Below are 12,766 nucleotides of genomic sequence, written 5' to 3' on the forward strand. Positions count from 1 at the left end.
CAGCAGGAAGGACTGTATGTTCCAAGCTCACGCCTCAAGAAATCTTCATAAAGCTTTAAGATTCCATGTCTCAGAACCCAATATAAGCAGCATTTTAATCATAAACATTATTCTATGTTTAATGCCAAGGATTATATTGGAAAAGAGAATTAAAGCAATAATCCCTTTAAGTTATGCTTTAGCTTGGGTTTTTATGGACTCTCCACTCTCTCTACCTCCTCCATAAAGTCTTCTACCCACCACCTTGCCATTTACAAAATTGTTGTAAACATACAGCTGCTATAGTCTCAATAACACTCCCCACGTGCTTATATCATCTTGACTACCCTGTTCAGAAGGGCAGTGGATAAGTTCAAGACCACAGGTCAACTCAAGATTGAGACCAGAGGTTAATGAGCTATATGGTACTTCAAAGGCGAAAGGATAGGTGATGACACTTGGAAAATGGCCTCCAAGAGTACAGGATAATGACATGTTGCAATGAATCTGCCTAATATTCATTACACACACTGCATTCTCTTTCCAGAGTCTATGGTCACTTTTGCCCCCTTTCTCATTCTCTCTTCCGTTCTTACCTTAACCTTCTGAAATCTATCTTATGGTATTAAATAATATTTTAAAAAATATATATACTGAATTAAATTGCATATTTTATGGATTTCATCTAAATATGAAATGACTTGAGTAGCTTGCTGTAAATGAAATCCTGAACTAACTGAAACAAGTTAATATTTAATTTTGAAGCCCCATTGAACTTTTTCTGTGATTTGATAGCATGGATAGAAAAAATAATTTAAAGTCCTTTTTTTAGTTATCACTATCTTATTTTAGAAGACTCTCTGGAGTTATTTAATCAAGGGAATAATTTCTTCATTGAGTCTGAATGGCACAAAGAACATAAGGATTGAAAGAAATCAAATTCAAACAATAAACTTAAGACTGAAAAATAGATGAAATACTGGGTTAAATATTTTAAAGGATTTAAGATATCAATGTTGCCTCATTAGAATTCCCCAAATAATTAGTGTATTAAATGTTGTTTTTTTAATTCTAATTTTGTAGTATAAACTATGGGCAGGAGGTACACCACACTGAGATCTAAGAAATAATTCTTTTCAAGGAATTTCAAGCCAATAGATCTTAATTCTATCTTCTTCCTGAGTTCAGGAGAAAGGACAGAAGAAAGATAACTGTGGAGTTTGAAATGCAGAGAGATCTGAAACCATGCGACTCAGTGTGAAGAACAAACCTGAAAGAGTTGAGTCTCAGGAAAGTCAGTTTTCATCTTGAATGTACAGATTGTCTAAATAATAATAATAACTATCAAGTGAAAACATTCTAACGAGCAAAAAAGAGCTTTCTGCCCAACACTGTATGGTTGAGACAAATATATTTCTCAATTGGAAATGTAGCAAATGCTGCCACTTGACCTTTTTAAGCGAATAGCTTTCTTAACATATTCACAACTTACAATCTCTGACTATATTTAAATTGTGAGCTGGCAGTTAATCATATTAACAATGTTCTGCCTCATCCACTCCATTATTTAAAAGCTATAAGTATCGATATTTTATTGAAAATACACATTTATAAAATGTTGCCTTTGAAAATCTGGCAATGGTGCGGAAATATTCAACTGTGTTTGCTCTCCCCTATGCTTCTGTGCCCCAAAGCAGGTGTCTTGTATATCATAACCCCAACTGTTTATATTAATAAAATAAGAATTAAAATATTTAAATATATTACTATATCCTGTGATTGTGTATGATCAAAATAACTACTAACGAAAGTCAAAGCGTGTTGCAGATTGAGTCAGAAGTCTATTCAATAAACAGTGAATTTCCCTTTAAACAGGAGTACCAACACAGGTTAAATAGACTAGAATAAGCTTATTTCTTCAGAACAATTCTCCTCTTCCATAGTAATAAATGAGGTCCTTTTGTGACTTGTTGTGTTTCTGATTGGAATATTATGCCATGAATGATCAACTTCTTTACCTACTTACTAGGCACTTATATATCTACTAATTACACTGCACATTCTTTTTTGATAGCTCATCTGTAGTTCTCCACAATGGCTTTGTTTAAATGATTGACAAGATGATAACGAAAAATTTAAATATTCAACAATATTTAAATATTCAACAATATTCAAATATTCAACAATATTTAAATATTCAAATATTGGTAGGAGAGGTTAACGTAAAGGAAATAGAGGGCAATAAAGAGATTGTTTTCTGAAACAAAGATAGACACAGTTTGCAAACAAACTGTACAAGCTACAAAACTATGTATAAGTTGGTGTATCTGGTGAACACAAAATCTTTTTTTTTTTGAAACAGGTCTCTATTTTACCTTCAAGAAAAGGCTCCTAGAGCCAAGTTCATGCCATCTTACTTCACCTCTTTTGAACAGAAATAGTTTTATAATGGAAAACATATGACTTTGAAGGTGTCATGTACAAGTAGCACTGAGCCCATCCAAATCCTCTTTTGAGGGCTTGGAGTGAAGAGAGTTGGACCCTAGTCAGTTGAGTAGCAAACTAAGATTGCATGACTGAGGGCTGAGAAAGCCATTTTTATCTATGGTCATGGGAGTGCAGCAAGAGTCACTGTGCAGAAAAAGAAAAGAATGATGTAGGTTACATTAAGAAATGAAGTGAATTGACTCTCACTCACAGAGAGAAGAATATGGCATCTAGTTCTTTACTGCCGGCTCCCATTTACCGTAGCTTGTGAACAAAGATGACGGTTATTGACTAGTCACTGGATTCACTTGATAACCCCCTTCCGTTAAGCCCATGTATTTCCCCAGCCAAAGAATTGCTATTATCCAAAGATCTCTGTCTAAGAAATTCATCATATTATATTTAATTATTATTGCCTTTTAACACATCAAACCATATAAATTATTTGTATTCTTTTTCCAAGCTGAATATAAGCTTTTTAAGGAAAACAATAAAGCAATACCTTAAACTTATTTGTAGCTTCATTTGCAAAGATGAAATCCTTCTTAGACTCAATCATAGATGGTGATATGCTTATTTAGCAGCTGTGAAAGCTGCTTCTGACTTTAGCATGTCTCCCTGTATACCAGCTTACCCACTTAAATTTTTCTTTTCCATTTCCACAGAAACTAGGTTTTGTTAAAAGTAACAGAAAACACAAAATCGTCAGGCCCTATCTGCTCATGTTTTTAGTTAGGGGCTTGGGTCTGTGTATCTGTTGGCCTAACTGAAGGAAGAAGACACACCAATACACATAAACCCAAAAGGTGTTATTTATAAAGAGAGAGACCCAGGAACCAGTTCAGTGGTTACAGGGAACAGTAAGTACCTCAGAGGTTCAACTAATATTTATAACACATTAATCCAAAACATGTATGCTCAGGAGAAAGTTTAGAATCATTCAGTCTTCTTAAAAACTTTTTCTTACTCTGTAGAAATCTTGGCTATGGTGTCACAAGAACTGTATTCCACGCCTGTGAAGATTTCTTTGCACTGTGCTGTTCGAACACCATTAAGCCAGTCACTTGTTGTGCGGAAGGTAGTGATGTCGACATTGCTTTGGTCCAGAAGAAGGTTTGATGGCCTGCAAGAAAGTAAATATCAAAGGGAGAGAGGACAGGAGTCAACAGAGTTTCTGAATGTCAAGATTTGACACCTTTTTAAATCACTGAAACTTGGCCAATGAAATGCATAAATATGTCCATACATACTTTACCAATTTAATTCATTTAACCATTAGCAAAGATGATCTTAATTTAGGATTCAATTATTATAAAAATGATGTACTGAATAAGTTATTGTCTACTTTAATGATGGATTTGGTTTTCCATATTAAATCCTGACCATTGTTCAGGTTACTGCCTGTCTAAACTACAGTTTGGACAACATAAACTATACTTATAGCAAGACACAAAGTCAGCACAGATTTAAATAATGTCACAAATGTCATTAAAAATAACAAAAAGAGTGGAAAGCAGTGATGAGTAACAAATGAAATCATTGAATATGTGACAACACCAAAAGGAGAGTTCATTATATATATTGAGTTATGCTTGTATATGTAGAGTTCTATATATATATATATATATGCATATATATATGTACTATATATATACTATATATATGTGTGTGTATATATACACGTATACACACACACACACACACACACCCTTCCTTCTTCCTTTTATGTTAAACATTAATGAATAATAAAAAGAGAGAGACTTTTTCATCCTACTTATTTCACTAAATATGATATGATTTCACTCATATGTGGGATCTAAAATAGAAAGTAACCAACAAGACAAAAAAAACCCAAAAACTCAAAGACACAGAGAACAGTATGGTGGTTACCAAAGTGATAGGGGATTACAGGAGAGGTAGAGGAGGGTAAAGAGGGTTAAATATATAGTGATGGAAGCAGACTTAACTTTAGGTGGTGAACACACAATGCAATACACGGATCATATATTATTAGAATTGTACACTTGAAACCTATATAATCTTATTAATCAATGTCATCCCAATAAATTTAATAAAATTAAAAAAGAGAGAAATTGACTGTTACTGTGATTTGTATTGCACAATATAATCAGCATTAAGAAGACTTTCTAGCCCAGCCATTGTGGATCAGTGGTTGAGTGTTGGCCCATGCAACAAGAGGTTGCTGGTTCGATTCTGGGACAGGGCACATGGCCTGGCTGCAGGCTTCATCCATATTGGGGGGTGCGCAGGAGGCAGCCAATCAGTGATTCTCTCTCATCATTGGTGTCTCTATCTCTCTCTCCTTCTCCCTTCCTCTTTCTGAAATCAATAAAAAACATTTTTTAAAAGCGAAGAACTTCTTGCATTGTTTTATATAATTACTGGCCTAACCATAGATCTATTACCAACTGTCATATGGTGAACCAAAGGGCTGTAAAAGAAATGGAAGAGAGCATATTTTCACCCTAGAAGAGCTCAAAGAAGCAGCCTTTTGGTGAATTGCCCTTGGGGTAGGTTTTTCAGCTCTCAGTACCCTCTTTAATTCTCCTTTAACTCATGAGACTGAAACCAGTCCCCAGGTGGAGAATTGTCCTATTACTTCATCTTAGAAAGGTCCCTGGGTTCAAATAGTCCATAATATTTATTTGAACTTTTAGTCTATAGGATTAATACATGAAAAACACTATCATATTTTCTTGTTGCAATAATTTTGTTGTAGTTGTATTGTTAGTTACCCTTCTTACCTCAGTAGCTTAGCTGGTAAGGGTTTGAATCATGCAGAAGAGCTGGATTTATATTAAGTATGTTTAAAGAAGAATAGTCCTTCTTAGGAAAATGAACAGAGGACAAGTTGAGGATGGGATCTCTGGATGCATGGTTCATTAATTAATATGTTAGCAAACTTTAGGATCTTTTTGATGCGGACCAAATGTCTCCAAGGACATTTTGGACGGTATCATTGTCTTGTAAAGTGTCATAACCTAATTTTTATCTTACAACTGAAAGGGTACATTTAGATTTTCGCCTCTCCTGAACATTTTATATTTTGTGATACTGCAGTAGCATATAGTCAACATTGAGTTCTTGAAAACTTTTAACATTATTTAAAGTTAGTAACTATTAGAATATTTTTAAACCAGAACTTCACATTTTCATATATATTGAAAATTAATAATTGGCCTAAATGAAACCCATCTTTTGAAATGTTTTTTAAGTTCAAAATTTACAATTATTTTTCAAAAGATACCAAAACTAACCAAAAATACTTTAACATGAATTTATCATTATTTTAGAAACAAATTAGCTTTTTAAGGTACCAAATCCAATATTTTTAGAAATAGCATGAAATAACAGCAAATGATCTGTCCAGACATACATAAACTCTATAGTGTTTTACCTGTGAAGACCAACCCTGAATATCTTCTAGGATATGTGGTAAAAGCTTTTGTTCTCCTGAGAAAATGTCTCTGTGAAGCACATCCATATATATGCTAACTGTACTCATTATTTTAAAGGAATTTTTAATTGGGTAATTTCTATTACCATGATGACATTTCTTCAACTCACTCCCTGATATACAGGAGACATGTATAAGTGTGAGGTCAAGATTTTTAAATCTGAAAACTTTTATATCATGCTCTAGACATGCATCCTGTTGTGGGGACACATGAGAGGAATGTAATTGACTATTTGAATTTTGTTGGAGATACATAAACCTATTTGGTAAATATGGTCAAATTTTAATGAAATCATAATGCTGAGTTTAAGAAAAAAATAGTAATGTGACAATTTGGTTTGCCCTCTATATTTATCCTCTGTGGCAAATACAGATCAGTAGCTAGTTTTCTCACTGGCAGAATCATTTGTGAAGCGGAAGACAGCTGAAAGTGGAGGACTTTTCAATTATCTTTCCCTTAGACTAAATCAACTACTTAAATCCTCTCTACTTTAAGCATTTTTAAAAAAATATATTTTGTTTATTTTTTACAGAGAGGAAGGGAGAGGGATAGAGAGTTAGAAACATCGATGAGAGAGAAGCATTGATCAGCTGCCACTGGGGATGTGCCTGCAACCCAGGTACGTGCCCTTGACCGGAATCGAACCTGGGACCCTCCAGTCCCCATGCCAACGCTCTATCCAGTGAGCCAAACTGGCAAGGGCTCTACTTTAGGCATTTTGATTATAAATTAAAACTTAAAATTATGGAGTTTATAATTTATGTTTATGTCTTATGGTTTAATATTAACTAAACTTCAGAAGTTATCTTTTTAAGAAAAAGGTAGAGACAAAAGAGGCATTATTTAAAAAAAAACATTAATTTTCTTTCCTTTAGGAATATATAAACTTAAATATAACATTTTGTAAATTATTTTCTTATGGAATATATATATATTATATAATTTTTTATAATCCTTTAAATCTTTAAATTACTCATCAGATAAAGATAAACCAGTTAATTTTAATAATTGAAAATATCTTGTTTTTGTTTGTTCCTTAGAACTTTATTTTAATAACTGAAAATCTCTTGTTTTTGTTTTTTCTAAGAATTTGTGGAACCCAGGTTCCAAAACTTGCATGATATTCTTGGTTTGTTTTGTCATGGTCATCATGGCCAGCCTTTGTCACTAGCCAGAATTAAATATAACATTGGATCCATTGGAAAAATCATTGAGTAAGTAAACAAAATTAATAGAAATAACAATAAATCTTATGTGAGAAAATTTTATAAGAAAAATGAAATGAGACCTAGAAAGAAGACAATATTATATTAAAATATCTACAGACATGCCCCTCACACTTCCCCCCACCCCCCTACACACACACCATACCCCACAGCTTGGATTTCCACAGTAGCTGTACATAGACTCTAATGTCAACTGTTGTAGACTCTTGGACTCATGAATAGCAATACTTTTTATTTATGGGTTTGTGGGTCTAAAGAATCAAACCCCAGGACATTTATTCAGAATATTTATGAAGCATGCCTAATAGCAAAATGTAGTTTCCCTTTCTTCTCAATTCAAAATGGGTTGTATTTTAAAGTTCAACACTATAACCAGACTCAACAAGAGTTTAGAGAAAATTAATATAAACAGATCGAAATAGAACAGGATGTGAGGATTAGGGATTAGAGTGACCCCAACCGAGCTTTTCTGTTTATTACTTGGATCAAAGTGCAAGGAAGACAGAGAATGACCTAATTTTAATGCCAGTGACCTCAGACTAACCAGCCCTGCAAAGTATCATTTTTCCACTTGCAGGATTTCTCTGGGGAATTGAAATAAAATTGGTTCCTTTCCTCCTCAGAGAGGACATCTGGAGAGTTTATCAATGGATAGGAATTTGTCTCTCACTGTGAAGAGCCTGTGATGTCTCTTCATGCTCACCAAGGGAATGTGGGCTTTTTGAGCAGCTGCAGGCATTGGCGTTTTTTTTAGACCCAGCCCCAGACATTGGGTCTGAAGGGGAAATTTATAGGCTGGGTGATGTGCACCGTGAGCTCACACTTTTACTAGACAAATTAGATAGGTTTCAATCCGTGCAGCTGTAAACGATGTCCTGCAGAGTTCCACCTGATCTTTTACAGCTTTTCATAAATCAGTACCTACTGGCTGCAGAACACAGTCATTAAAAAGAAATCATGGAAATTATATGTTTGCTCAGGGGAAACAAAAAAATAACTTTCCTCCCTTCTTCTCTCCCTCCTTGTATTTAGGTTCGTGAATTATTCTTTTGTGGATATCCATACTGTTGCATTACAGATACATCTATATTTTCTTCCCATCCATTCTTATTTTATCTGTAAATGCTTTCATGTCAATTAGTCCCAGGTACTGGGAAACAAATATCAATAAGCCAGTCTCAAGAATATCTTCTCATAATGATCTTATTTCATTTTGCGTTAGGATTCTAAACTATGGGGATTGAATGCTCAGTTATCCTTCTGTAACATAAGAAGACTCCTTTTGGTTTAAAAAGGGCTTTATTTTTCATGTATTAAAATAATGGTTAATACACATTTTTGAATGAATAAGTAGAAGCTTACTGAATCTAGAAATAGTAATAATACTGGAGATGTATGCTATACCACTGTACTTATCTGCATTTTTCTGTTGTGAATAGTTTCTGAACTATATTAATTCCAAAGAGTAATTTCAAAAAGAAATATTAATTATTTCTACTTTTATGATTGTCTTAAAATAATATTTTTTCAATACATTTTATAGTTTAGTGTTATTTTTTTATTATTTCAAAGATAATGATCACATACTGTATTTCAAGGGGAAATCTTGTACTTGCCCATTTTTTAAAAGTGTGGATGTATGATGATCTTCATCTTTTTATCTCTAACATTAAAATATCAACTATAGTTAAATAAATTTAATTTGTTATCAGTAACTAAAAGTAATGTTGAGTATGTATAGCTCCCAAAAGTGGACTAATATGTAAGTAACAAATTAAGGAGGAGTAAAGTCATTGTATTTAATTATCTCTAGGTGTTAAAGACGAAGACCTTAGCAGTTATAGCTATTGTATATGTTTTAATTCTTTCCAGTAGAAAATTATCTATTCTTATTTGTAAGATTAAAAAAAATCACCTGTGTATTTAACACATATTTATGTCCCTCCAAAAGATTCAGTATCACATTGGTTCAGTGCGGAAAGTCACCCTGTCAGTTTCAGAATTGGGGGTCAAAGTCATTAGGAAAAACAGAAAGCTTTTGGGGTCATTCAATTTTTTTAAAGGATATATTTGCCAAACAGCAATTATTCTCTAAAATAATTTATTATGTACTCTTAGAGATCAGAAGCACTTTATTAATGATAATGACATTAACAGTGAAAAATCGTATTGCTTATACTTCCTATTTATCTTGTCTAGTAATAAAAATAACTCTACTCAAACAGTGAGCAATGCAATGAAACAGTATATTTAATAGCATTTCAGATAAATTAAGTAGAATTGAATTTTCAGAATCTCATTCTAAATATACTTAACATATTTTTAGGTCTTTATTCCATGAAATGAGTTGCCTGCTTTTTAAAACCCCATTCTAAATGTATTGGATATATTGTTTAATACTGTATACCAAGAATTTGTATTCCTTAAATTTATAATAGTATTGAAGAATCTAGTGATCTGAAGTATAAAAATTCTACTGATTTAAAGAACAAGTCATTTCTCTATTTCATTCGATAGATAAACATCCAAAAATTCAAAAAGTATCTGATTACCTGAATAGAAACAACTTCATCTCTCATTTTTATTAATCTTTTTAATTTTTAAGTAATCTACATTCATAAAAGTAATTGATTCAATTTATTGAAAGCAGTAACTTTATTATAAAACTAATCTTGCAAAAATAGATTCCTTTAAAATATAAATTCTGAGTATTGCTGATTTATGCATAATAAGCATCTGTTGTAAAATAAGAGAGCACTTTTTTGGTATAAGACCATTTTTAACTTATTTACATTGCACTATTTTCTATCAATAAGTTTTTTAAAAAATTGTTTCAATTCTTATAAAACCTGAGGGTTATTTTTATCCTTTTACACATAAGCATTATGATTATATCCATGTTTTCTAAATTTCTCAAAAACACTGTTTTCATATTGCCATTTCATCATCCAATTATTACAAAACCTCTTAAATGTTGCATTTCATCTATTACTCTAAAAAAATCAAAATATACTCTGAAAAGAAGCTGATGTCCTCATTACTTCATTGAAAGGCTTTTCCCCCAGTTGTCTTTTTTTGTTTGTTTCCCTTCACCCTTTTGCAACTTTTGATAATAGTTCATTCTATCTACTTCTGAAAAATTAATTCCTTCAGCTGGGATTCTCTGTAGTGGTCTAAATTTCATTCTTAACTCTCTTCTGCTCTGTTATTGGTACTGTACTCCAAAGCTTGTAGAGAACTGTTTCTTTTCTTTCTGTGTTGGAATCTGTGCAGGAGGATAATGGTCTAAGATGTCTTAGGATTGCCATCCACTGGCATTGATTGGTTCTATAATCTTATATAACAAAAAGCTAATATGCAAATTGACTGAACGGCAGAACAACCAATCACTATGATGCACATTGACCACCAGGGGCAGATGCCCAACACAGGAGCTGACTCCTGCTGGTCATGTGCTCCCACAGGGGGAGTGCTGCTCAGCCAGAACCCAGCCTCACGGCTGGCACTAAGGATGTCCTTAGTGCTCCATGGCCTAAGCCGTCAGCCGGACATCTCCCAAGGGCTTCTGGACTGAGAGAGGGTGCAGGCCGGGCTGAAGAACCTCTTCCCCACACCCTCAGTGCATGAATTTCGTGCAGCAGGCCTTTAGTGTCATTATAAGGAGCCTGAAATCTCTACTGGCTACCATTATACTCTACTACGTATGAAGGAAGCATTCACTCATTTCAATTAGCTTCTTGGCTCTTGTAGACATTTGAGTTAGTGACTTCTGGACTAAAAGATTGAGGCACTTGGAGATTCAAAAACATCCCTGGACCACAGGGCAGCACAAAAGTAGCCAGGAAAAGCTAAAACACGCAACACATTGGAATGAGGGAATTTCAATGTCAACCTATGTGAACTAACACTAGTCACTCTTCACAGATTAAAGTTTATTGATGACCCATGAGATATGAAAGCTTTAATTAGAAATAAAACAATTTTAGAAAAAAAAATGGATACATTAGTGGTGAAAGCCAGCTTTACTAGATTGAGATCTGCACCTGGTGAACATGGTTTTGACTGAGGCTTCTTTTGTTTTCTTTAGATAGAGAACAATAAATTGTATGCCTAGATTTAATTTTAATGTTTTCCCCAGCTTGAGATGTGAACTTCTAGCTTCCTGTGGACGCAGTCTAATTGCATCCAGAATGCTCACCTGCCTCGCCGTCTGTCTTCCTTCTGCCCTCCGTAAGAGCACTGCTCTCAGGGTGCCCCATGTGCAGAACTGGGAAGCACTCTCTGGGATGTTCTCTGTCACTCTGCACACCTCGCTAGTCACCATGTCCCACAATGCTCACTCCAGTAAAACTTTCTGAATTTACATTCTTGAATATCTTGTCTTTTTCTCAAATAATTCCATATTCTGAGGACTATTAAAGTGTTCATGAAGATTTATTTTCCTTCCATATATAAAAACAAGCTGTTGAGGGTGGAGGTTGGCTTACCTATACTAACACCAAAGGCCCTAGCATAATGCCTTGCACTAAATACTACTAAATAAAAAGGTGTAGCTTCATATTGGTATACAATAAGAATTTCAAATTTATACATGTATTCTCCAACTCTACTTTTTGGAAAATAAATTGATTACTAAAAAAGCAACAAAACATTTAAAGTGGTATGTAGATTTAATGTACTTTCTAATAAAAATAACAATGGCATATTTCAAAAATATGGAATAAATATTTTAAAAAAATTATATGGAAACCAATAAGACCCTGAATAGATTAAAAATCTTAAGAGAGAAAAAAGGAAATTTGTAAGGATCACAGTACTATATATCAAACTATACTACAAAGTCATTGTAATCGAAGAGCCTGGTACTGGCACAAGAACAGTCATATAGATCAATGAAACAGAACAGAGACTCCAGAAATAAACTCATGCCTTTATGGTTAGGTAATATTTGACAAAGGAAGCAAGAGCATACAATGGAGTGTAATTATCTATTTGATAAATGGTGTTGGGAAAGTTGGACAATACACGCAAAAAAAAAAAATGAAACCAGATCATCAACTTACACTATATACAATAATAAACTCAAAATGGATTACAGACTTAAATGTTAAGTTATAAAACCATAAAAATCCTAGTATAAAACGTAGGCAGTAAAATATCGGACATCTCTCTCATAGCAATATTTTTGCTGATATGTCTCTGATAGCAGGGAAATAAGTGAAAAAGTAAACAAATGGGACTACATCAAACTAAAAAGCATAGCAAAAGAAACCATCAACAAAATGAAAAGGGAACCCACTGTATGGGATAATGTATTTGTCAATGATAAAACTGATAAAGGGATTAATTTCCAACATATATAAGTACTCATACAACTTAATAAAAGGAACACAATCCAATTACAAAATGGGCAAAGGACCTGACTAGGCACTTCTCCAAGACGTCATACAGATGGCCAAAAGATAGATGAAAAAATGCTCAGTCACTAAGCAACAGAGGAATGAAAATTAAACCTACAATGAGGTATCACTTCATACCTGTCAGAATGGCTACCACTAATAAATCAACAAACAAGTGCTGGAGAGGATGTGGAGC

General features: G+C 33.6%; 1 protein-coding gene across 1 annotated transcript in view; it reads right to left on the reverse strand.

Moving 5' to 3' along the window:
- The window catches only part of LOC102774295 (ephrin type-A receptor 3), an 82,086-nt gene that overhangs the window by 2,844 nt on the left and 66,476 nt on the right, over positions 1 to 12,766 (reverse strand). Inside the window, exon 11 of the mRNA XM_015566217.1 lies at positions 3,434 to 3,589. Within this exon, the coding sequence (XP_015421703.1) occupies positions 3,434 to 3,589 (156 nt within the window). The remainder of the gene's footprint in view (positions 1 to 3,433; positions 3,590 to 12,766) is intronic.

This window comes from Myotis davidii, unplaced genomic scaffold, assembly GCF_000327345.1.
Source record: "Myotis davidii unplaced genomic scaffold, ASM32734v1 scaffold482, whole genome shotgun sequence".
Classification (NCBI taxonomy): domain Eukaryota; kingdom Metazoa; phylum Chordata; class Mammalia; order Chiroptera; family Vespertilionidae; genus Myotis; species Myotis davidii.